Source organism: Ascaphus truei, chromosome 4, assembly GCF_040206685.1.
Source record: "Ascaphus truei isolate aAscTru1 chromosome 4, aAscTru1.hap1, whole genome shotgun sequence".
Lineage (NCBI taxonomy): Eukaryota > Metazoa > Chordata > Amphibia > Anura > Ascaphidae > Ascaphus > Ascaphus truei.
The window spans coordinates 7,248,909-7,274,040 of NC_134486.1; the positions used below are offsets into that span (position 1 = coordinate 7,248,909).

The 25,132-nt window shown below is 46.2% G+C and overlaps 2 protein-coding genes across 3 annotated transcripts in view; one reads left to right on the forward strand and one right to left on the reverse strand.

Annotated features, from left to right (window-relative positions):
• Nucleotides 1-8,449, forward strand: part of LOC142491894 (uncharacterized) — a 29,383-nt gene extending 20,934 nt beyond the window's left edge. Inside the window, exons 4-5 of the mRNA XM_075594711.1 lie at nucleotides 1,168-1,305; nucleotides 8,040-8,449. Of these exons, the coding sequence (XP_075450826.1) occupies nucleotides 1,168-1,305; nucleotides 8,040-8,185 (284 nt within the window). The 3' untranslated portion in view covers nucleotides 8,186-8,449. The remainder of the gene's footprint in view (nucleotides 1-1,167; nucleotides 1,306-8,039) is intronic.
• A 9,219-nt stretch (nucleotides 8,450-17,668) lies between these two features.
• LOC142492550 (uncharacterized) overlaps nucleotides 17,669-25,132 on the reverse strand; it is a 30,244-nt gene continuing 22,780 nt past the window's right edge. For both annotated transcript variants that reach the window (XM_075595251.1, XM_075595250.1), the window contains 2 exons: nucleotides 24,214-24,353; nucleotides 17,669-18,060 (listed from right to left, as the gene is read on the reverse strand). In XM_075595251.1, the coding sequence (XP_075451366.1) occupies nucleotides 18,055-18,060; nucleotides 24,214-24,353 (146 nt within the window). In that variant the 3' untranslated portion in view covers nucleotides 17,669-18,054. The remainder of the gene's footprint in view (nucleotides 18,061-24,213; nucleotides 24,354-25,132) is intronic.

The window sequence follows — 25,132 nt, forward strand, 5'->3', positions numbered from 1 at the left end:
TCTCGGGACCCCAGACCTGGAAGTCCCAGCTCATGTTACTGTGCACAAGCATATACACACTTTTAAACACAGTGTTTAATAAAATATATACTTTATACATTTCTAAGTCTTATGGTTATGGGCAGTGGTCGACAAATTACCACAAAATCTACTCGCAGAACAACAAAAAAAGGAGCTCTCCACGATGTTAAATCCACTCGCCCGGGGCGTGCAAATATATAGGTTTGTCGAACACTGGTTATGGGGAATGAATGAGAGCACTGATGCGCACACACACACTGACGTGCACACAGAGAATCACGCACACACACACACACACTGAGTAACACACACTGACTGATTGACACACACAGTGATGCACACACTCACAGTGACGCACACACAGTGACGCACACACACCGTGACGTTACATACACAGTGATGCACCCACACACAGTGACACACACTGACTACACACACACACTCTGAAGCACACACACTGACGCACACACACACTGACATGCACACACACAGTGACGCACGCATACACAAGGAAAGCTGTTACTATTAATATAGAAGTGCACTGAAATTGTGTTTTGATTTTTAATTCAAACCATCCCCAACACAAATACAATTTCTGTGACAAAACAGTGACAAAAGACAAAGAAGTTTCACTTAAATGCGCGTGCTCGGCACATACACACATTTTTCTATCACGACCATCCAAACCACGGATTCTGCGCTGATGGATTTTAACAATCCAATACGCAAGCTGATTGTGCGATCCGCAGACCGGATTGTAAAAATCTACCAGCGAATTGCGAAACCTACAGATGGGATCGTAAAAATCTTCCAGCGAATTGCTTCCAATGGGGGTTTTGGATTATTCAGCACAGATTGAAACTGGAACATTCCATCGATGGATTTTACGCCGTAAAATGAATTTTTTACGTTTAACCCATCTCTATGTGTAATGTCTAAATCCTCGGGGAGTGAAATATTTGATTTTGCTTCAGTGCATATGACATTAATATTAAAACAGGATGAGAAATATTTTTTAGAATATTTTTTAAAGCTGCTTCTAATTCCAGTGCTCACATGTATACATGTCCTATCTATAAGTGCTCTGCACACATACAGTACAGCTCTGCACACTGTATACTGGAATACTTTGTCCCTCTTTTACAGTGAAACCGGGACAGTGCCCACCTATACAAGAGTGTTTTGCCAAGCCGCCTAAACCAAGATGCAAGAAGGACAGTGATTGTGCTGGGAAGAAGAAGTGCTGCGAGTTATGTGGGAAAAAGTGTGTGGACCCAGTGCCAGGTAACTGAACAATGTCACATTTCTGGTTGGTGTATGCGGTGGGATCAAAACCCCAAATAATGGTTTCTTACTCCTATATTTTCAGAGCTGGCATTATTGCCAATAAAGGGGTTTGTAATCATATTGCATTACTGCCTCAGGTCATTATTTGTATGAACACTTCATCCCCAATCTCTAGCAGATTGTACTACAGGGTTACGTATTTTAATTTGGTTTTGTTAAAATAACGTCAGAGGTGACTTGTGTCCTTTAAATAGTTGCTTTGTTGTAACCAGTTACTGTAAATGTATCTCTGCTCGGAGTTCACCTTATTGTTGCACCTTTATCCTATTCTATTCTGACATCAGGAGTTACATGTCTCTAGCACAAGAATATCCATAGCCCTGTGACCCCACAAACATCCTGCTACAGACCGAAAGCAGCAGCTCCCCTCATTTCCCTCTTAGTTCAGTAGAAAGTGCTTTGAGCCTTAGTGGTGAGTGCAACCTGCAATATGTGAAAAACATATATACTGTATCGAAAAATGTACCCACAGTGATAAAGTGATAATAAACTAACCAGTGTAGTCCATATCAGGGAGTTCCCTGTATTATGTAGAAAACATAAACCAACATATCCAAAAGATATATTAACGGGTGTTGTGAACCCACTCTATTTCAGAAGTCCTGCAGCCTGGGGGTCTCACGGACTGTCTAAACCCTTCATGATATTTTTTAGAAGATAGTCCTCCTTGGTCCGCAGTGGTGAGTGCAATATACAATATGTGAAGAAAGTATATATAGAAAAGCAGTGTATACTGTAGTATCAAACAGTAGAGAGAGTACACTTCAATATCCATACAGTGTTAGCCAATTGGTGTCGATAGACTCTAATATTATAGACGCTGTGAATACAGAGGTTAAGTAACAGCGGTGGTTAGAATATTCTATCTGTGGCACCTTTGATGCGGGTTGTTCGATGTATTTACTACTTGTCCCCTATGGTGAATGCAGTGTATAGATATAAAACCCAGTGCTCTTGGATTATACTAAGAACACTCTGTGACGGGAGAGGGTAACCAGGCTCTCAAATAAAGGTTAAGCCTGTTTTGGTTACCCCTGATCCGTGTATAAGAGTCCAAGAGAGTTAGCTCTTGGGCCCAATAATTTTGTATGATTCCAATGTACTATGTTTATTTAAATGATTTTTTGTGTTTTTCCCTATCCGGGCATGCAATCAAGCAGGGATTGCTGGGGTATGAGTTTCAGGGGGGGGGGGGTTGCAGAGGAACAATTGACAGAATGTGCATAGTAGGTTGGGGTCCGGAGTTTCTGGTTCCCCCATAAATGTACCCGGGAATGATGCCTAAGCACATTTTCCTGGCAATACCTGCCCTTGAAAACACAAGCTTGACTCACCACTAGGGTTCCCTGCTTCAGCACAGCCCAGAAAGGTGAATGAGGCACAGGGATAAATCATGTATTCCTGTAGCTGAGGGAATCCCTAGGTTAAGGGGGTTACCCCAGCTAGTAGAGCCCAGGTGACCCACAACCAGTATAGGGTTTGTGGGTGCCCCAAACGTATATAAGGTTGTGGGGGGGACTCTGAGAGTCCAGACTGAGTCTAAGAAGGAAGTGTGTGGGGAATAAGGCAGATAGAAATAAAACTACAATATTATTCCTCTCTGTCCCCCTGTACCCAGAGACTCAGAGAAGTGTATTAAAATATACTTTGTTAAATGTAATGTGTTCTTTATATTCGGAAATGATGTCCAAACAGACTGCCCGAGCTAACCCAAAGGTGCCAGTAAGTCTGCTGGACATCGGAGTTCAAAGCAGCCAGATGATGCCCAGAGGTGTGAATAGTATTTGGTCAGCGGGGAAAGCGGAGTACCAGGTCTGGAGATCAATGGCAGTACTCCGGGATACCACTTGCTCTGCCAGACCTGGTGGAGCCTCTCCCAGCCGTGGCATTGAAATAGCCAGGGAGAAAGGTGGCAGGGAGAGAGGTGGCAGCTTGCGCATGTCTCTTGGCTATTTCGAATTTCCCGCTGACCCGGCTTTTCTAGCCGGCTTGGCTCTGCTTGGTCGCTTGGGAATTTTCCCACGCATTGATTGGCTGGTGAGATTTGTGAATGGAACTCAGAATACTATAAGAATCCGTAAACCAATCAGATTCGGGTTCTCCAGTAGTAAGAGCGCGGGACGGGCTTTTCAAAGTTGCTTCTGTGCGAATAGCAGAGCAACCGGCTTCGATTTCAAGCCAGAAAAGCCTGCCCGCCAGAGTCTAAGTCCCGAATTTTGCGCCCAAGTTCGCAGAAACGAACATTGCGGACGCGGCTCGGATTTTATGCCGATTTGAGTTCCAGGAGATTTGGAGAAACTCGCGGTCAGGAGGGACCAAGTTCTCAGAAGAGAACGTAGCGGATGCGGTTGGGATTTTATGCCGATTTGAGTTCCAGGAGATTTGGAGAAACTCGCGGTCAGGAGGGACCAAGTTCTCAGAAGAGAACGTAGCGGTGGCGTGTGGAATTTTATGCTGATTTGGGTTCCAGGAGATTCCTGGCTATGTGCCGGTCAGGATAAAACTCTCCCATAGAGTTCCCTGCACCTAGGAAAGTCTAGTTTTCAACCCCAGTCCCAAAGTAAGTGTGTCTTTTTCTCTATATTTTCTGTGTCATGGTGTGTAACCGAAATTACGCCGAATAAATTACAATTTATTTCATCACCTTGTTTTGCTCAACGAATGATCCTGGTAAAAAGGTGTAACTAACCAGGTCTCCGTGACACTCACATTACCAGTTTGTCCTGATATGAGTTAGATCTCCTTGAAAGACAGTGGAATGCAGGATTGGATGCGGGAGTTTCAGCAATTGTATATAGTGAGATAAGAGAATAACATAGCACAGATCTGTATATAAAATGTAATAAAAAACATATACAACACAGACCCCTGGAGGGCCACTCACAAATTATCCACCCTTTTGCGCTTTGTACAAGGTAAGGATATGCTGTTGTCTCTCGGGAAGCAAATCAATTTTCGTGAAACACGTGTAGGGTGAGCGGTTCCAGATTTGTCTTTGTGGGTAATCCGCTGTCGGAGACTCAGCACAGCGCAGGGTAAGTTTGGCAAGCTGAGTGCGGCGCTGCTTGAGGGAGCACGGAGAGGACCCGGACAATCAACTGTAAAGCAGAGCGTGATGACGCATGACATCATCGCGCAAGGTGGAGTCAGATCAAGAGTATACAGAAAGACACTGGATGGCGCTCTAAATATACCAAAGTGCTCAGTGAAAGTGCTTAGTGAAAGTGCTTAGTGAAATAAAAGTGATGAAATAACTATTCAAATAATCAAATAGTGATAAGTGTATAATAAAAGACAACTTCTCTCAACCCTTAAAAATAGACGGTTTCAAGGTCTGAACGGATGTGGAGGCTTCAACAACTCAGGGGAGCAAAGTAATCATGAAAAAGAAAAAATACAAAATAGTGCAATATGCTAATAAACTCTAATAAAATGGTGCTCGGCTCCCAATTTCCTAATCACAATGAAGCAGAGGAAGGAGAGCAGTAACCAGACAGTGCTGGGACAGGGTCAGGATGGCCAGATTGAAAACTAACCAGGACGGACGATCTAGCTGCCAAGTGCTAAACGTAGCACTTGTGTGTGGGGTAGGTAGCCTCAGCAATCTCAAGAGAACAAAGAGCAAACCATAGTGTAGGTCACAAAAATACCAGGCTCACAAATGGAGGAGATGAATAACAGGCACGCAGGAGGGATACAAGGAGTATGGTGGGTCGCGATCTCACCGCTCCGTTGCTCCAACTTGCGTGCCGACAGTGTCTTCCGCATCCATCAGAGTCTCTGACGTTACTTCCGGTTGACGCGTTACCGCGTCACGGGAGTCGGATCAAGAACCTGGAAGTGGTGAATACACCGGTACCACTACACGAGTCCCCGGTGACACACGGACGCCGAGAGAGCTTAGGCTGCGATTATACACAGAAAACACCCGCGGTGTCGCCCGTAGGGACACCGCGCGGCGCAAAAACAAGTTTAATAATAACATGAGAACTGCATTTACCAAATGCGACTGTCTCCACACTGGCTGCTGCAATGCAGGCGACAGATGAAGCGTTTTCAAAATGTGTTTTCTGGTTGCGACTGCCGCGTCACGTGACGCGGCTGTCCAATCAAAAAACAGATTTCAGCCTGTAGCCGCGCGCGCACTAGCATGTGCTTGTGCACATGTCGCTATTGTGATGTCACAGATGCGCACGCGCGCCCTGCATTTCAGCTGTATAATCACAGCCTTATACCGCAGAGGATTCAGGCTACAAAGTCTCCAGAGACAGCAGCTTATCTTTACCTTGTACAAAGAGCAGAAGGGTGGATAATGTGTGAGTGGCCCTCCAGGTGTCTGTGTTTAATTTGAGTTTTATTACATTTTATATGCAGATCTGCGCTATGTTATTATCTTATCTCACTATATACAATTGTGGAAACTCCCGCATGCAATCCTGCATTCCACTGTCTTTCAAGGAGATCCAACTCATATCAGGACAAACTGGTAATGTGAGTTCTTAGTGTAATCCAAGACCACTGTGTTTTATATCCTCAATATGGACTGCATGCACCATAGGGGGCAACTAGTAGATACACTGAACCCCCACATTAAAGGTGCCACCGATAGAATATTCTTGTTACGCTGGCGCTGCCCACGAGCCAGACAGGACCCCGGTACTGAGGTCGGGAAGTATAGAACCACGCACCCACAGCAGCGGAAGCGTGCCCGGCAGGCGGATTGTCAACGTAGCCGGGTCTGGGTAGGAGAGGGCGGGTTAGTTCTGATACTCGCCAAGGTTTTGGGTTGGAAAGGTCAGAATAGTCAAAGTCCGTAAATTGTGGCCTGGGATTGGAGAGGTCAGAATCGTGGAGGTCCGTATAGCCATGGTCTGGGTTGGAGAGGTAACAGGGTCAAGGGTAACCCGGGGCCAATATCCAGAGGGGTTCCAATAGTCAAGCAGGGTCGGTACACGAAGAATCCAAGCACTATAAGAGAACATGGGACAGGAGTAAGGCACAACCGATGCAGGAGCACAAGGCTACAACTAGTTATGCTCAGCAATGACTCTGAGTGTGAGCAGGGTATATATAGCTGGCGTGGGCCAATAGAACAGGAGGCGGAGCGGAGGCGCGGCCCCGGCGGGAGCCACGATACGCTGCAGGAGACAAGTGGCATAGGATTAGTTGCCTCGCAGCTGGGGAGCGGTGCACCACGTCACGTGAGCGCTCCGTGCGCAAGAGAAGCACGGCACATCCGAGGGGCCGGAGCGAAGCTCAGTGGCAGCGTTAGAAGAGCTGTGCGCGCTCTTTAAGCAGAGCGGGTGTGAGTGCACGCGTTGGTACCATAGCGGAGGTCTGCGCAGAGACAGGTAAGTAATGAACACGTCGCAAAGGATGTGTTCCCCGATTCCTTACAATTCTAACCACTGCTGTTACTTAACCTCTGTATTCACGGTGTCTATAATATTAGAGTCTTTCAACACTAATTTCTCTAATTTCTCGTTATGCACCATCCAGACTCTTGCGTTCTTCTCAAGGATGTCTTCTTTCTACCCCCTTTGTATCTAAAGCCCTCTCCCACCTTAAACCTTTCTCACTGACTGCCCCACACCTCTGGAACGCCCTTCCCCTCAGTACCCGACTAGCACCCTCTCTATCCACCTTTAGGACCCACCTTAAGACACACTTGCTTAAAGAAGCATATGAACAGCACTGTGGATATTCTGAACACATGGCACATAAAGCTTGGCCCCCTGCAGACGCACTTACCAGAACTCCCTCCTACTGTCTCTGTACGTTCTCCCTACCTACCAATTAGACTGTAAGCTCCTCGGGGCAGGGACTCCTCTTCCTTAATGTTACTTTTATGTCTAAAGCACTTATTCCCAATGTGTGTTATTTATATTATCTGTTATTTATTTTATTACCACGTGTATTACTACTGTGACGCGCTATGTACATTAATGGCGCTATATAAATAAAAAATAAAAAATGTGACAAGCGCTAAAGATTACAACACCAATGTGACAAATAACAAAATGAATATAAGGCTGCCTAGTAATACTGCCAGTACTAGCAGAAAGTGCTTGAAAAGAGAAAAACCTGGCACCAAAAGTTCTAAGGAAAGTCCTGTACTCCTCAGGGGTTCAGCACACTTGCTCCACAGGCCCATGTATAGGAAAAAACACAACTTTTGGTGCCAGGTTTTTCTCTTTTCAAGCGCTATATAAATAAAGACATACAATACAACACCAATTGGTTAACACTGTATGGATATTGAAGTGTACTATCTCTACTGTTTGATACTACAGTATACACTGCTTTTCTATATATACTTTCTTCACATATTGTATGTTGCACTCACCACTGCGGACCAAGGAGGACTATCTTCTAAAAAATATCATGAAGGGTTTAGACAGTCCGTGAGACCCCCAGGCTGCAGGACTTCTGAAATAGAGTGGGTTCACAACACCTGTGAATATATCTTTTGGATATGTTGGTTTATGTTTTCTACATAATACAGGGAACTCCCTGATATGGACTACATGGGTTATTTTATTATCACTTTGTCACTGTGGGTATAGCGCTGAGGTTGTGTGATATCCTGCTGCACTTTGAGCATCAGAATGTGTATCGGGGGAATACCGTCTGGAAGATTCACTTTATATATTGTCTGTTCCTCTCTGCAGAGCACGGTGGATCTTGCCCTGATATTGTGGAGCTGTTATCCTGTGACTTCCTCCGTGACACCCCCCTCTGTAGCAGTGATTCTGACTGTAAAAACTACGAGAAGTGCTGTTTGTATGATAACAAGATGCAGTGTGTGGGGGTCTGAAAGGTTAATCCCACTGGACAAGATGAATCCCCTCATTCATGACTTGTTTGTTTATCTGTTATGTTAGGGGTTATTCTGGTTTACGTTACATTTCTTGTCAACCAATTGTCCAGTCTATAATGGACAATTAGGCCGTTTTATTGGGAGGATCAAATATGAATCGGTGCCTCAGAAAGTGTCCATTAAATGTCCAAATGAACGTCTAGATGGAGAATAGACTTTAGATGGAAGTCCAATCTTGCACCTCTTGACCGGCTTGATGGATCCGTGGAGATACGTCGCAAGATATGTGGGATTTATGCACAAAAGAAAATCATAGTGTATACTGCTGGCAGAAATACACCACAGAAAACAAACACAGACAAACATCATAAAACTAACAGACAGACTCACAATGAACAAAACTAAAACAAACTAAAAGTTAAACAACAAAATACAACCACAAAAACGGCTGATGAATAGTTAAGCTAATTTATAAAAAAACTAAAAAACAATAAAATTGAGCAGATAGAGTAGCGTGATGCTGCTGGTCCGGTTATAAAACCGGAATCCTACTCACAACAAATACGGAGTCATCAGGCAGGTCCAACTGTGGCAAAAAAACCTGCTACTAACTCCTCCGTTACAGGGGGACATCTGCAGATCTACTCCAGCGCCGTCCACACGCTCCCTTGACCGAGCTCCGGTGTGGGGGTGGGCGTCCAGGAGATGTACCTTTCACTGCTGGATACGATGATGTGTCACCGAGCCTGAAAAGCAGCATGTGTTGCTCTTGGAATTAGCTATGACCTTTGAACCCTAAGCGTTTCCTGTGTGTCACTTCCTCAGGGGTTTGTGCTGTGTTAGATGCTTCCTGGTTAGATATACTAGCATAATGGCTGTGTGTTGCAGGGTACATGCAACTACACACGCGGGTTTCTTGACAAGGCTTATTTATTTAGCCTTAAAAGATATACAGCACACAAAACAAAAATAGCTTTTCATCAGCAAACAAAGAAAAATGGCTTTTTCTTCAGCAGACCAAACAAAACAGTCTCTCTTTAGCAGACAGTCTAAAAATAATGCAGTTACCCTTTTCTATGCAGGGGACAGACAGTTCATAATTCATCTACTTTGCTCACAGACCTTGTATCAGTAATCTCTTCAGTAGCTTACTCCTCTCTCCTCAACAGCCAGCACCCATGTGTCTACAGCCTGGGGTTTTAACGCACCTTGATTAGGCAGCTGGGATCCAACTAATTGTCCTGAGGTTCCCAGCTGAAGTTAACCTAGTCACTGCAGCACTGCGGACTAGACATAGGTTTTCCAGGCATATAGCTGGTGGCTTTTATTTACCCTGTCACATTCCTCCCCTGTTAGTGTGTGGCTGGGGCTATGCACGGCTGAAGCCCGACCATTCACCCCTTCTCTAGAAAAGAAGTCAGCATTTGCGTTCTCTTTTCCCGGCCTGTGCTGAATCTCAAATGAGATGGGTTGGAGGGCCATATACCACCTAGTCTATCTAGCATTGGAATCCTTCAGACTATTTAACCACTTCAGTGGAGCATGATCCGTCACCAAAGTAAAATGGACTCCTGCCAGGTAATACCTCAAAGCCTCGATTGCCCACTTTATTGCGAGGCACTCTTTCTCAATCATTGAGTAGTTTTTTTTCCCTCGCGAACAATTTCCTACTCAGGAAAAGGATAGGGTGTTCAACTCCCTCAAACTGTTGTGACAATACTGCCCCTAGCCCTATCTCTGATGCATCTGTTTGCACTATAAAAGGGCTGTTGAAGTCCGGGCTTCTAAGGATGGGACCCTCTGATAGAAACCGTTTTATGTCCTCAAAGGCTCTCTGACAATCCCTTGACCATACCACTTGTGTAGGGGCCCACTTTTTTGTGAGGTCCGTTAAAGGGGCTGCCACTTCCGAATAGTTGGGGATGAACCGCCGGTAGTACCCTGCTAAACACAGCAGAGAGCGTACCTGCGTTTTTGTTTGGGGAGTCGGAACTTCTTTCAGGGCAACTACCTTGTCGGCTAGTGGCCTTACTTTTCCACCTCCCACTGCATACCCTAAGTATTTCGTTTACGCCATACCCAGGGCACATTTCTTAGGGTTGGCTGTGAGCCCTGCCTCTCTTAGAGATTTGAGGACCGCTTTCAGCCTATTTAGATGGGCCCGCCAGTGTTTACTATAAATGACAATGTCATCTAGGTAGGCTGCGGCATAATTCCTATGGGGCCTCAGTACCTTATCCATGAGTCTCTGAAATGTGGCTGGGGCTCCATGCAGTCCAAATGGCATTGTCACAAACTGGTATAGACCCATGGGAGTGGCAAAGGCTGTTTTGCATTTGAACTTTTCCTCTAGGGGTATTTGCCAGTATCCTTTTGTCAAGTCCAGCGTGGATATATATTACGCGTTACCAAGGGCGTCAATTAATTTGTCCACCCTTGGCATCGGATATGCGTCAAACTTGGATACCGCATTGACCTTTCGGAGGTCCACACAAAATCTTACCTTCCCATCGGGTTTAGGGACCATAATTAGTGGACTACACCACTCTCTGCATGATTCCTCAATCACTCCTAAGTGTAACATTTCTTGTACCTCCTTCTCTACCAGAGCCCTACGACTTTCAGGCAACCTATAAGGATGGGAACGTACTTTTACCCCAGGTGCTGTCTCGATTGCATGGGAAATTAAGTTAGTTTGTCCTGGTAAGTCAGAAAAAAAATCATGGAATTGTGTAATTATTGCTAACAAGTCCCCTTTTTGTTCAGAGGACAACTGTTTACCCATTGGGATTTTATCGTCACTCACGATGTTCTCCCGTGGAGGCTAAGGACCCAAGTCCGTTTCCTCCTCCACCAGGTGGATGAATAGAGACCGCTGCATCTTCCAGGGTTTCAGCAAGTTCACATGGTAAATTTGTTTACCCTTCCTGGACCCTGGTTGAGCGATCTCGTAATCCACATCACCCGTACGGCGGAGTACTTCGAATGGGCCCTGCCATTTGGCCAGGAGTTTACTCTCGCAACTGGGTAACAATAACATCACCTGGTCTCCCGGGTGAAACACTCTCATGCGAGCATTCTGTAATGTCTCTCCTGACTGTCCAGGGCTGATCTAAGATTCTCCCTAGCAAAATGGCCGACCACATCTAGGCGCTTCCTAAGGTCTAGTACATATTGCAGGGTATTCTTAGAAGGGGACTGCTGTTCCTCCCAGGACTCCTTTAGGAGGTCTAGGATACCCTGGGGTTGGTGGCCATAGAGCAATTCAAATGGAGAGAATCCCGTGGAGGCCTGGGGAACTTCCCGCACTGCAAACAGCAGAAAAGGGAGAAGTTCATCCCAGGTTCTCTTCTCTGAATCTACAAATTTCCTCAGCATCCCTTTTAGAGTTCGGTTAAATCTTTCCACCAATCCGTCAGTTTGTGGATGGTAGACTGATGTCCGAACAGACTTGACCTCTAGTAACTTTAAGACATCCTGCATCAGTTTAGCCATGAAATTTGTACCTTGGTCTGTCAACATAACCTGGGGAAGTCCAACCCGTGAGAACAGTTCCAACAACTTGTTGGCTACTTGCTTCGCCGTTGCTGTTCTCAGGGGGAACGCCTCACGATATCTTGTTGCATAATCAACTATTACAAGGATAAACCTGTGTCCTTTCGCAGAAGGTTCTAGAGGTCCTACCAAGTCTACCCCAATCCTCTCAAAGGGAACTGACACCAAGGGTAGAGGAACCAAAGGGGCTGGTTTTTGTCCTTTTGGACTAGTTAGCTGGCACTTCGGACATGCCGCACATAGCTTAGCAATATCACTATGCATCCCTGGCCAATAGAATCGGGATGAAACACGGTCCAATGTTTTATCCCTGCCCAGGTGACCACCCCAAGGGACAGTATGGGCTAGAGTGAACACAGATTTAACAAACGCCTTGGGAACCAATATCTGTCTGGTGACCTCCCCTGTTTGTATCTGCCTATTCACCCTATAAAGGATATAATTTGATAGCTCAGAATGGGGGAACACTATCACCCCCTGTGCATCTACAATCTGCTCATCAATTTTCACCACCTTGTCATACTGTCTAGTAAGGACTGTGTCTTCTCTTTGCTTCTGGCAAAAGTCAGGGAGGTACAGGTCTGGTAAATCTCTAGGGCCCATATCCCCCTCCCTCTGGCCATCCCTAGCCATCACTTGTGACCTCTGACTACTAGAATGGTCACCTGGAGACCCAGATTTCTGCAACCAGTCCTGTTTGTCCGAGCGTCTTTGCTTCCGAGTCTTTTGAACCCGGTGTCTACTGGGAGAAAGGTCTGCCGAGATGGGGAACAGTTTTCCAGGGATCTCCTGAGCCCTAGAAGGCGGCTCCTCATGAAAGACTGGGGCCATTAGGTCCGAAAAGAAAGGCCAGTCCCGACCGAGCACAACGGGGCAGGGAGCCAAGGAACGACTCCTACTTCGAGGTAAGCCTCCTTACCTTTTACCTGTAGCCGGATTTTGGCCGTCGGATAGTGTTTTTCATCGCCGTGTATACATTCCACTCCATGGGGAGTCAAAAGAACACATGTTAGGCGGTAACAGTTCCTGGAGGACCAGAGTTTTCCCAGAGCCTGAATCTACAAGGGCCTGGACGTGTTTTCCCCCAATCAGGGCTGGAAGTAGCCAGGGCTTGTAATTTTCCCCAGTAAAGGCAGAGGCGACGGTTCTGCTGAATGAACAATCCATCTGTGGACAGTCCACATACCGGTGGCCTTGTTCTCCGCAGGCGGAACATGGTGAGGGTTCCCTCGCAGGAGGGGGCTGTGGATAGCGCTCCGCTGGACCGGTTACTGGAGACCAGGCATCTGGTGGGTCCTGTGTGCGATGTCCTCGGAAGTTCCTCTCATTTTACGACGAGCCGACATCTGGAAGGAGATGAGGGTCTCGGCGGGGACCAGCATTTGGACTCCGTCCTTGCTGGAATGACTGCTCCTTCCGTTGGACTTGGCGGTTGCGTATGGACGGGCCATAGGTTCCCCATTGATCCGACCTCCCTCTTTGGGCGTCCGCAAGTGCCGGTGGAGTTGGGTCCAGGACACTCGCCTGCTGCTCAGTCCCAAGGAAGTTCTCCACGAGTCGGACCGCCAAAGCTAGGGTTTCAGCAGCATGGCATTTTACCCACGAGCGTGCGGAAGGGGGTATTATTTGTAGAAATTGTTCCAAAACTACATGCTCCAGAATTGCCTCCTTAGTGCACACCTCGGGTTGTATCCAGCGCGTGCACAAGTCCAATAATCACTGAGCGAGGACCCGGGGTCTCATCTTAGCGGTGTATTTCATGTTCCGGAACTGCTGCCGGTAGGTCTCTGGGGTCAGACCTAAGCGATCCAGTATGGCAGCTTTTACTTGTCGGTAGTCCATTGCCTGATCTGCTGGCAGACCCTGATATGAGGCCTGGGCTTCTCTTATGAGGAGCGGGGCCAAAGCAGTTGCCCAGCGATCTGTAGCCCAGCCCTGAGCTTCGGCAACTCTTTCAAATGTCAGTAAAGAAGCCTCTGGATCCTCGTTCGGCGCCATTTTCCTCAGGAGTATCGGGGGTCTGTTTGCAAGTTCTGGACTGGCAGACCTTTGGAAATGGGTCAGCAGCTTGGCAATCCGCTCATCTTGTGCTGCCTGTAGTCTTTCATCTCTCTCCACTTGCAGCCGGGCCTGCTCCTGCATTAACTGTCCCTGCTGTCTGGTCTGCCCGCACAGAAACTCTTTCAACATTTCCTCCATTCTTGTGTGTGTGTGTGGCCCTTTAACTGCAGGAGCCTTTTGAAAAAGTCCCAGGACTTCTGAACACCATATGTTGCAGGGTACATGCAACTACACACGCGGGTTTCTTGACACGGCTTATTTATTTAGCCTTAAAAGATATACAGCACACAAAACAAAAATAGCTTTTCATCAGCAAACAAAGAAAAATGGCTTTTTCTTCAGCAGACCAAACAAAACAGTTTCTCTTTAGCAGACAGTCTAAAAATAATGCAGTTACCCTTTTCTATGCACGGGACAGACAGTTCATAATTCATCTACTTTGCTCACAGACCTTGTATCAGTAATCTCTTCAGTAGCTTACTCCTCTCTCCTCAACAGCCAGCACCCATGTGTCTACAGCCTGGGGTTTTAACACACCTTGATTAGGCAGCTGGGATCCAACTAATTGTCCTGAGGTTCCCAGCTGAAGTTAACCTAGTCACTGCTGCACTGCAGACTAGACATAGGTTTTCCAGGCATATAGCTGGTGGCTTTTATTTACCCTGTCACACTGTGGTTGGTCCAAATGCAGCCAATCAACTCTAACACAAACAGATGATAGAGACAATAACAAACAACATGTAGTCCGTTGGCCAGATGCTCGGTCAAGGGAGTGTGTGGACAGCGCTGGAGTACATTTGCAGATGTCCCCCTGTAACGGAGGAGTTAGTAGCAGTTCTTTTTGCCCCAGTTGGACCTGCCTGATTACTCCGTATTTGTTGTGAGTAGGATTCCGGTTTTATAACCGGACCAGCAGTATCACGTTATGCTATCTGCTCAATTTTATTGCTTTTTTAATTTTTTTTATAAATTAGCTTAACTATTCATCAGCCGTTTTTGTGGTTGTATTTTGTTGTTTTGCTTTTAGTTTGTTGTAGTTTTGTTCATTGTGAGTCTGTCTGTTAGTTTTATGTTGTTTGTCTGTGTTTGTTTTCTGTGATGTATTTCTGCCAGCAGTATACACTATGATTTTCTTTTGTGCCTAAATCCCACATATCGTGAGACGTATCTCCACGGATCCATCAAGCTGGACTAGAGGTGCAAGATTGCACTTCCATCTGAAGTCTATTCTCCATCTAGACGTTCGTATTTGTTGTCTGTACTTTGTTCTAATCTTGTTCGGTCAGTTTTGTATCAGGCGGCCTCATCTTATATATATGAGTATCCTTTGTACTATTGACTTAATATATCACTAGATTTCACATTATTTTCGTTTCACACAGCATAAGATCTATTAGCACCTCCTTTTTTCCTTTTTCTGTTTTAATGGTTTCAACCAAGTTTGGGAAAATCATAGCAGGGGCAGGCATAGCAAGTGTTCATATTTCAAAGTGAAAATCATTAAATGTGTCTAGAGTTATTAAATGTGTCTAGAGTTATACAGGAATTGGACAAGAAGTGGACTTCAGTCTGCCTGGATCCTTCAGCAAATTCATGTACATGAGTATATTGCTGGACAGCTTTCTGTGAGCTCTCTTTACCACACTAATAGTCTACACTTTTTACCGTGCTTGATTAACGTGCCCCACTTTCATATGCAAGTCTATCCTTGATTGCCCCCAATCATCACCCCTTGCTTCCTGCAATTTTATCGGCAGCCTCTAACTCTCTTAACACACCCTGACACTGCCTAAGGTGGAACACCCTCATAGAAAAGTTATGCACCCCTCTGTGCAGGACCCGCAGACCAGCTTGCAAAGGGTTAAATGCTCAGCAGAGACACACCGACTGCTGCAAATCATCATCCTCTCAGCTAGAAGTTTCATTGCTCTGTGGTTGTTACAGCAGAATTCTGGCCCAGCTGAATCTCATACCATCTGCAGCCTCTCTCTCTCTTAACACACCCTGACAGGCCCTCAGACAAGCCGAAGAGTATATGCCTTTTGCTGCTGTTTGTGCACTGCGTCTGCCAACTCCTCAAACTAGAAACACCACAGTGTCATGTGAAGTAATGACTCCAGCCCTTTCTCAGCTTTGGATTGCTGTTTCTCTGCTCTCCCTTATTTTCCTCCGCTCTCTGTACCCCCATTGTACCATGCTGAGGAATATGTTGATCCTTCACAAATAAAAGTTAATAATAATAAAAGGTACCCAAGATTGTACAGTTTGGGTGTGAGTATATGTCTGTCTGAGGAGGTGTTGGTGTATATTTAATCTATGCTGTTTCTCCCAAATATACACTGGGCGCTCAGGATCTATGCTGCTCTTGTTTATTGCTTTGAAAGGATCTCAGATAATACAGAGCACCCATGTGAAATACTGACACAGCTGAGTATATACAATACACAGTACTTCTGTCTAGGGATGGGTGGAATTTTTGCCGGAATTTGAAATCGTCTCGGATTGGTCAGTTCCGCACATTCACGGGATTCCATGGATCAGTTTCAAAATGGCAGATTCTTTTTTCCCCTATAACTTAAAATAGATTCAGAGTCTGAACCTGAAGACGGAATACGAATCCATCAAAAGGAATATGCATCCATCAAACTGAATTATTATGGGAGGAGAATAATGATAGGGGAGCAGCCTTTATATTATTAAGCCATTGTTTTGTAGGTAGGGTTTGGGTGTGGGTCGGTTGGGCTGATACTGCCGCTGTTGTGAGACTTAACCATTACCTGTGACTGACTAGACTGACCCCTATCTGTGTGCGCTTAGGCCACTCCCTGGGCTGTGGCATTTCAGTTGCCTGCCCTCTGATACTGTTCCTGTGTCTATTAAACTAATTATATAAAGCAGTGTAGTATGATGTAATAATAATATTAATTAACAATACTGCCACTTAGTTTAAATGAGGGTTAAACATATACACATTTAGTTTCTTTCAACTAAGCTGAGGCCAGCAGCCAGTGTGATTCTATTACTACAGTTACTGCCACTGTGATTCTATTACTACAGTTACTGCCACACACATTGGTACAGAACTACTGCCAGTTCTACAGCCAGGGCAACAACAGCAGCAGCAGCACCCAGCCAGAGCAACCAAGAACACCGTGCAGAGTCACCCAGCCAGGGCAACCAAGAACACCGTGCAAAGGGGTTAAAAGTATATAACATAGCCTTCTGGCAGTTATTTATTTTTCCTGGGCCTTTCCTCTGTCAGTCCTGTTAGTGCAGGCAGTGTAAAGGTTAATTCTTTCCTTAGGCCCGTATGTGTATTACAGCCTTGAACATTGTATCAGTATTCAAGGGTGGGCCTAGCAACTTCTGAGGATGTCAATCTGAGGGGTGGATATTGGTTGGAATGCCCCCTGGTGTGTGTGGGCCAATCTGTATGCGGCTCTGGCTTGCTATGAGTCAGAGTTAGAGACACTCCCCAAATATATTCTAAATTGTGACATCCTCCCAAATTGAGTCAGTGGACTTCTGGAAGAAGTAGAGTTAGCACATAGAGAAAGAAAGGTCTCTCCCTCCCACCCATGAATGGTTGGGAGGGAAGGGAATTATGCTGCTTAAGGCAGCGCTCTGATTCATCATCTCCTGATAATCATCTGCTGATGATGCTGAGGAATATGTGGTACCTGCTATTCTCTGTCCTGGAGCTGGCTGCCAATAAACATCAAAAAAAACCAACTCTCTCTCTCTCTCTCTCGCGCGCGCGCGCGCTGATGGTGTACGCAAGACTGTGCATATATTTTCTCTATTATTCAGCATCAAAACAAACCTCCACCAGATATAAAGTGACAAATCGCAGCAGGAGACAGATCTGAGTGATTACAAAGTGTCTTTATTGGATGCAGCTGCATCTACAGACAGAGTAATATGCGCATAACAGATACCAATCCCCAAGCAATGACCCCACAGGCTTAGAAACAAACCAAAATAATATCCAGGAAGAAATGTAACACAAGAATACTCCCATTTCCTGCACGAGGGGCCTGCAATGCGCTGCGTTACACTGTGTCACAGGCCTCTCTGACAGGGAAAGGGGGTTACTTGTATTCCCTGCTGGGGTTTCCCACCGCCGCTATCAGATCCCATCAGGGACTCCGACCTTCGGAGGCTTCCGCTAATTACGTCACTTCCATGGGAACGGGCTGCGTTGTGTGGGATGTCATTATCTTCCCTCTGGCGCCGGCTTTGTCAGGTTTTCATACCTAGAACGGTAGAAAAAATGGTGTTATTTTGTGCAATGAAATTCAGGTTTAAGTTGTATTGCAGATAAGGGATATCGGGGCACGATCCCGCGTTATCAGAGCTTAGGAAATCTCGTCCGTATTGGGGTATATTATGCATTATAATATATGCATCATGTAACTTGTCCCTAACTGCTACTGCTGACAAAATGTTGCACATAGAGCAATAATAACAGCAAATACATAGCCACATATTGGCACAAAGTGACGCAAGATAAAAATAATGTTATTTGCACGGAAGTTGTCCTCATAAATCTCACTCTTTCATTCTCTTTTAAACTCTACTTAATTTACTTTTTATTCCCTTTTTTTCCACACTCTGTGTATACAAAGATATATCACATTGGGGTTTATATATTATTCCCACGAGAAGTGTGCGTGACTGTATAACAAGGTGTAATATTCAGCTTGGAGCTGAGTGAATGTTAGGTGTGTGTCTCAGCTCTCCCCTATATAACACAAGACATTAGCCAGCGGGGCTCACACTATGTAAGGCCTGGAAGTGCCTCAGCTCTCCCCTATATAACACAAGTCATTAGCCAGCGGGGCTCACACTATGTAAGGCCTGGAAGTGCCTCAGCTCTCCCCTATATAACACAAGTCATTAGCCAGCGGGGCTCACACTATGTAAGACCTGGAAGTGCCTCAGCTCTCCCCTATATAACACAAGTCATTAGCCAGCGTGGCTCACACTATGTAAGACCTGGAAGTGTCTCAGCTCTTCCCTATATAACACAAGTCTTTAGCCAGCGGGGCTCACACTATGTAAGACCTGGAAGTGTCTCAGCTCTCCCCTATATAACACAAGTCATTAGCCAGCGGAGCTCACACTATGTAAGACCTGGAAGTGCCTCAGCTCTCCCCTATATAACACAAGTCTTTAGCCAGCGGGGCTCACACTATGTAAGACCTGGAAGTGCCTCAGCTCTCCCCTATATAACACAAGTCTTTAGCCAGCGGGGCTCACACTATGTAAGACCTGGAAGTGTCTCAGCTCTTCCCTATATAACACAAGTCTTTAGCCAGCGGGGCTCACACTATGTAAGACCTGGAAGTGTCTCAGCTCTCCCCTATATAACACAAGTCATTAGCCAGCGGAGCTCACACTATGTAAGACCTGGAAGTGCCTCAGCTCTCCCCTATATAACACAAGTCATTAGCCAGCGGGGCTCACACTATGTAAGAACTGGAAGTGTCTCAGCTCTCCCCTATATAACACAAGTCATTAGCCAGCGGGGCTCACACAATGTAAGACCTGGAAGTGTCTCAGCCCTCCCCTATATAACACAAGACATTAGCCAGCGGAGCTCACACTATGTAAGACCTGGAAGTGCCTCAGCTCTCCCCTATATAACACAAGACATTAGCCAGCGGGGCTCACACTATGTAAGACCTGGAAGTGCCCCAGCTATCCCCTATATAACACAAGACATTAGCCAGCGGGGCTCACACTATGTAAGACCTGGAAGTGCCCCAGCTATCCCCTATATAACACAAGACATTAGCCAGCGGGGCTCACACTATGTAAGACCTGGAAGTGTCTCAGCTCTCCCCTATATAACACAAGTCATTAGCCAGCGGGGCTCACACAATGTAAGACCTGGAAGTGTCTCAGCCCTCCCCTATATAACACAAGACATTAGCCAGCGGAGCTCACACTATGTAAGACCTGGAAGTGCCTCAGCTCTCCCCTATATAACACAAGACATTAGCCAGCGGGGCTCACACTATGTAAGACCTGGAAGTGCCCCAGCTATCCCCTATATAACACAAGACATTAGCCAGCGGGGCTCACACTATGTAAGACCTGGAAGTGCCTCAGCTCTCCCCTATATAACACAAGTCATTAGCCAGCGGGGCTCACACTATGTAAGACCTGGAAGTGTCTCAGCTCTTCCCTATATAACACAAGTCTTTAGCCAGCGGGTGTCACACTATGTAAGACCTGGAAGTGTCTCAGCTCTCCCCTATATAACACAAGTCTTTAGCCAGCGGGTGTCACACTATGTAAGACCTGGAAGTGTCTCAGCTCTCCCCTATATAACACAAGACATTAGCCAGCGGGGCTCACACTATGTAAGACCTGGAAGTGCCTCAGCTCTCCCCTATATAACACAAGTCATTAGCCAGCGGGGCTCACACTATGTAAGACCTGGAAGTGTCTCAGCTCTCCCCTATATAACACAAGTCATTAGCCAGCGGGGCTCACACTATGTAAGACCTGGAAGTGCCTCAGCTCTCCCCTATATAACACAAGTCATTAGCCAGCGGGGCTCACACTATGTAAGACCTGGAAGTGTCTCAGCTCTCCCCTATATAACACAAGTCATTAGCCAGCAGGGCTCACACTATGTAAGACCTGGAAGTGCCTCAGCTCTCCCCTATATAACACAAGTCATTAGCCAGCAGGGCTCACACAATGTAAGACCTGGAAGTGCCTCAGCTCTCCAATATATAACACAAGTCATTAGCCAGCGGGGCTCACACTATGTAAGACCTGGAAGTGTCTCAGCTCTCCCCTATATAACACGTCATTAGCCAGCGGGGCTCACACTATGTAAGACCTGGAAGTGCCTCAGCTCTCCCCTATATAACACAAGTCATTAGCCAGCGGGGCTCACACTATGTAAGACCTTGGAAGTGCCTCATCTCTCCCCTATATAACACAAGTCATTAGCCAGCGGGGCTCACACTATGTAAGACCTGGAAGTGCCTCAGCTCTCCCCTATATAACACAAGTCATTAGCCAGCGGGGCTCACACTATGTAAGACCTGGAAGTGTCTCAACTCTCCCCTATATAACACAAGTCATTAGCCAGCGGAGCTCACACTATGTAAGACCTGGAAGTGCCTCAGCTCTCCCCTATATAACACAAGTCATTAGCCAGCGGGGCTCACACTATGTAAGAACTGGAAGTGTCTCAGCTCTCCCCTATATAACACAAGTCATTAGCCAGCGGGGCTCACACAATGTAAGACCTGGAAGTGTCTCAGCCCTCCCCTATATAACACAAGACATTAGCCAGCGGAGCTCACACTATGTAAGACCTGGAAGTGCCTCAGCTCTCCCCTATATAACACAAGACATTAGCCAGCGGGGCTCACACTATGTAAGACCTGGAAGTGCCTCAGCTATCCCCTATATAACACAAGACATTAGCCAGCGGGGCTCACACTATGTAAGACCTGGAAGTGCCTCAGCTCTCCCCTATATAACACAAGTCATTAGCCAGCGGGGCTCACACTATGTAAGACCTGGAAGTGTCTCAGCTCTTCCCTATATAACACAAGTCTTTAGCCAGCGGGTGTCACACTATGTAAGACCTGGAAGTGTCTCAGCTCTCCCCTATATAACACAAGTCTTTAGCCAGCGGGTGTCACACTATGTAAGACCTGGAAGTGTCTCAGCTCTCCCCTATATAACACAAGACATTAGCCAGCGGGGCTCACACTATGTAAGACCTGGAAGTGCCTCAGCTCTCCCCTATATAACACAAGTCATTAGCCAGCGGGGCTCACACTATGTAAGACCTGGAAGTGTCTCAGCTCTCCCCTATATAACACAAGTCATTAGCCAGCGGGGCTCACACTATGTAAGACCTGGAAGTGCCTCAGCTCTCCCCTATATAACACAAGTCATTAGCCAGCGGGGCTCACACTATGTAAGACCTGGAAGTGTCTCAGCTCTCCCCTATATAACACAAGTCATTAGCCAGCAGGGCTCACACTATGTAAGACCTGGAAGTGCCTCAGCTCTCCAATATATAACACAAGTCATTAGCCAGCGGGGCTCACACTATGTAAGACCTGGAAGTGTCTCAGCTCTCCCCTATATAACACGTCATTAGCCAGCGGGGCTCACACTATGTAAGACCTGGAAGTGCCTCAGCTCTCCCCTATATAACACAAGTCATTAGCCAGCGGGGCTCACACTATGTAAGACCTTGGAAGTGCCTCATCTCTCCCCTATATAACACAAGTCATTAGCCAGCGGGGCTCACACTATGTAAGACCTGGAAGTGCCTCAGCTCTCCCCTATATAACACAAGTCATTAGCCAGCGGGGCTCACACTATGTAAGACCTGGAAGTGTCTCAACTCTCCCCTATATAACACAAGTCATTAGCCAGCAGGGCTCACACTATGTAAGACCTGGAAGTGCCTCAGCTCTCCCCTATATAACACAAGTCATTAGCCAGCAGGGCTCACACAATGTAAGACCTGGAAGTGCCTCAGCTAGCCAATATATAACACAAGTCATTAGCCAGCGGGGCTCACACTATGTAAGACCTGGAAGTGTCTCAGCTCTCCCCTATATAACACGTCATTAGCCAGCGGGGCTCACACTATGTAAGACCTGGAAGTGCCTCAGCTCTCCCCTATATAACACAAGTCATTAGCCAGCGGGGCTCACACTATGTAAGACCTGGAAGTGCCTCAGCTCTCCCCTATATAACACAAGTCATTAGCCAGCGGGGCTCACACTATGTAAGACCTGGAAGTGTCTCAGCTCTCCCCTATATAACACAAGTCATTCGCCAGCGGGGCTCACACTATGTAAGACCTGGAAGTGTCTCAGCTCTCCCCTATATAACACAAGACATTAGCCAGCGGGGCTCACACTATGTAAGGCCTGGAAGTGCCTCAGCTCTCCCCTATATAACACAAGTCATTAGCCAGCGGGGCTCACACTATGTAAGGCCTGGAAGTGCCTCAGCTCTCCCCTATATAACACAAGTCATTAGCCAGCGGGGCTCACACTATGTAAGACCTGGAAGTGTCTCAGCTCTCCCCTATATAACACAAGTCATTAGCCAGCGGGGCTCACACTATGTAAGACCTGGAAGTGTCTCAGCTCTCCCCTATATAACACAAGTCATTAGCCAGCGGGGCTCACACTATGTAAGACCTGGAAGTGTCTCAGCTCTCACCTATATAACACAAGTCATTAGCCAGCGGGGCTCACACTATGTAAGACCTGGAAGTGCCTCAGCTCTCCCCTATATAACACAAGTCATTAGCCAGCGGGTGCACACTATGTAAGACCTGGAAGTGCCTCAGCTCTCCCCTATATAACACAAGTCATTAGCCAGCGGGGCTCACACTATGTAAGACCTGGAAGTGTCTCAGCTCTCCCCTATATAACACAAGACATTAGCCAGCGGGGCTCACACTATGTAAGACCAGGAAGTGTCACAGCTCTCCCCTATATAACACAAGACATTAGCCAGCGGAGCTCACACTATGTAAGACCTGGAAGTGCCTCAGCTCTCCCCTATATAACACAAGACATTAGCCAGCGGGGCTCACTATGTAAGACCTGGAAGTGTCTCAGCTCTCCCCTATATAACACAAGTCATTAGCCAGTGGGGCTCACACTATGTAAGACCTGGAAGTGTCTCAGCTATCCCCTATATAACACAAGACATTAGCCAGCGGGGCTCACACTATGTAAGACCTGGAAGTGTCTCAGCTCTCCCCTATATAACACAAGTCATTAGCCAGCGGGTCTCACACTATGTAAGACCTGGAAGTGTCTCAGCTCTCCCCTATATAACACAAGACATTAGCCATAGGGGCTCACACTATGTAAGACCTGGAAGTGTTTCCTCAAACTGAGAAAAGTGGCAAATTGTCCCAGAAACGCAGAGTTTTATATTCAGCCAAATAACTCCAACTAATAATTCTCCCCCGAAACCTGAGCTGATGCATGGCCGAAGTGTGGGGGTCTCAGGGTTTTCCAAACTACGTATGTAATATTTATATAGCAGGAGTACCACGACGATTTAATTTTTAAGCTTACATTTCTGTTCCATTTCCTAGACACTATTATAAAATGAGGTCCAACGTTTAGACTGTATTTATCTTAGGCACAGTACCAGTACTATTTAAAGTACTTTACTGATCTGAAAGTAGCCACTTCTCTTAGTAACATACTGTATATAAGAAATGCAATAAAACAAAAGACAAATAAAGACATGTTCATGTTTGGCCTCTATGTATTACAGCATGAGACGTGTTAATACACGAAGTTCAAGAGAAATGTTCTTGATGACTTATTAACCCTTTGTATAGGTGTTATCCGTGTGTTATTAATGCCGTGACTGCTTCTCACCTCCACACACATCCGCTGACAGCCATAGTCACAGCACTTCTGATTGTCAGGACACTGGTTGTCTATTTGGCACAATGCAGGAGGAAATGGTTCAGAACATGCTACAAGTGTCATCACCACCGGGCACTTCCCGGGTTTCTCTGCAACACAAAAATAAGTGAGAAAAGAAATAAGTGAAATATTAGTCGGCACGAGAGGTGGGTGTGACAGTAGGGGGTAGCCGGCCTTCATTAATAAAGGTGGAGCCCGGCTGGCTGCCCCTGAAACCGTATGGCAAGGGCTTAGAGTATCAGATCTTGGGTCTAATATTGTACCTTACTGTGTTGCCCTGTAATTCTGTGCCCATTATACTGTCCCCCATAGGGTTATAAGCTAGTAAGCGTGTGTGTGTGGGGGTAACTATGTAAGCCCAGTGGGCCAGTTAATGCATTCTCTGTGTATTCCCTTGGACTCATGGTCCCGTAGCTGCCTGTGCGAGCTTATAAGTGGGATGCCTTGTATGGGTGGCCTCTTATGAGAAATAGCTGCAGGGCAGAGACTTCTGGAACATGAGTAATAAGGGGGATATTTGGGGCTAACAGGGTTAACCTGTATTGCCGGACAGCAAGGTATTAGAACTGGGTCTAGAAGACATGTATGCTAACGCAGGTTTTAGAACCCCCACTCGCAGATCCCAGTTTTAGAGTGTCAGTTCAAGGGATCAAATGTTACAGTTACTGCTATTGGGTGTAGGGGCTGGTGTCCTTGAACAGGCTTTAGAGCCCAGTTTACAGACCACAGACCCCACATTTTAGCTACAAATTTTAGAGTATCAGCTCTAGGAATCAAGTTTCAGTGTTTCTGTGATTTAAAACTACAATGCCTTTTGTGTTTCTCCTGTTTGGTGATAAGGCAGCCAGATGTAGATTAGCATAGCAAA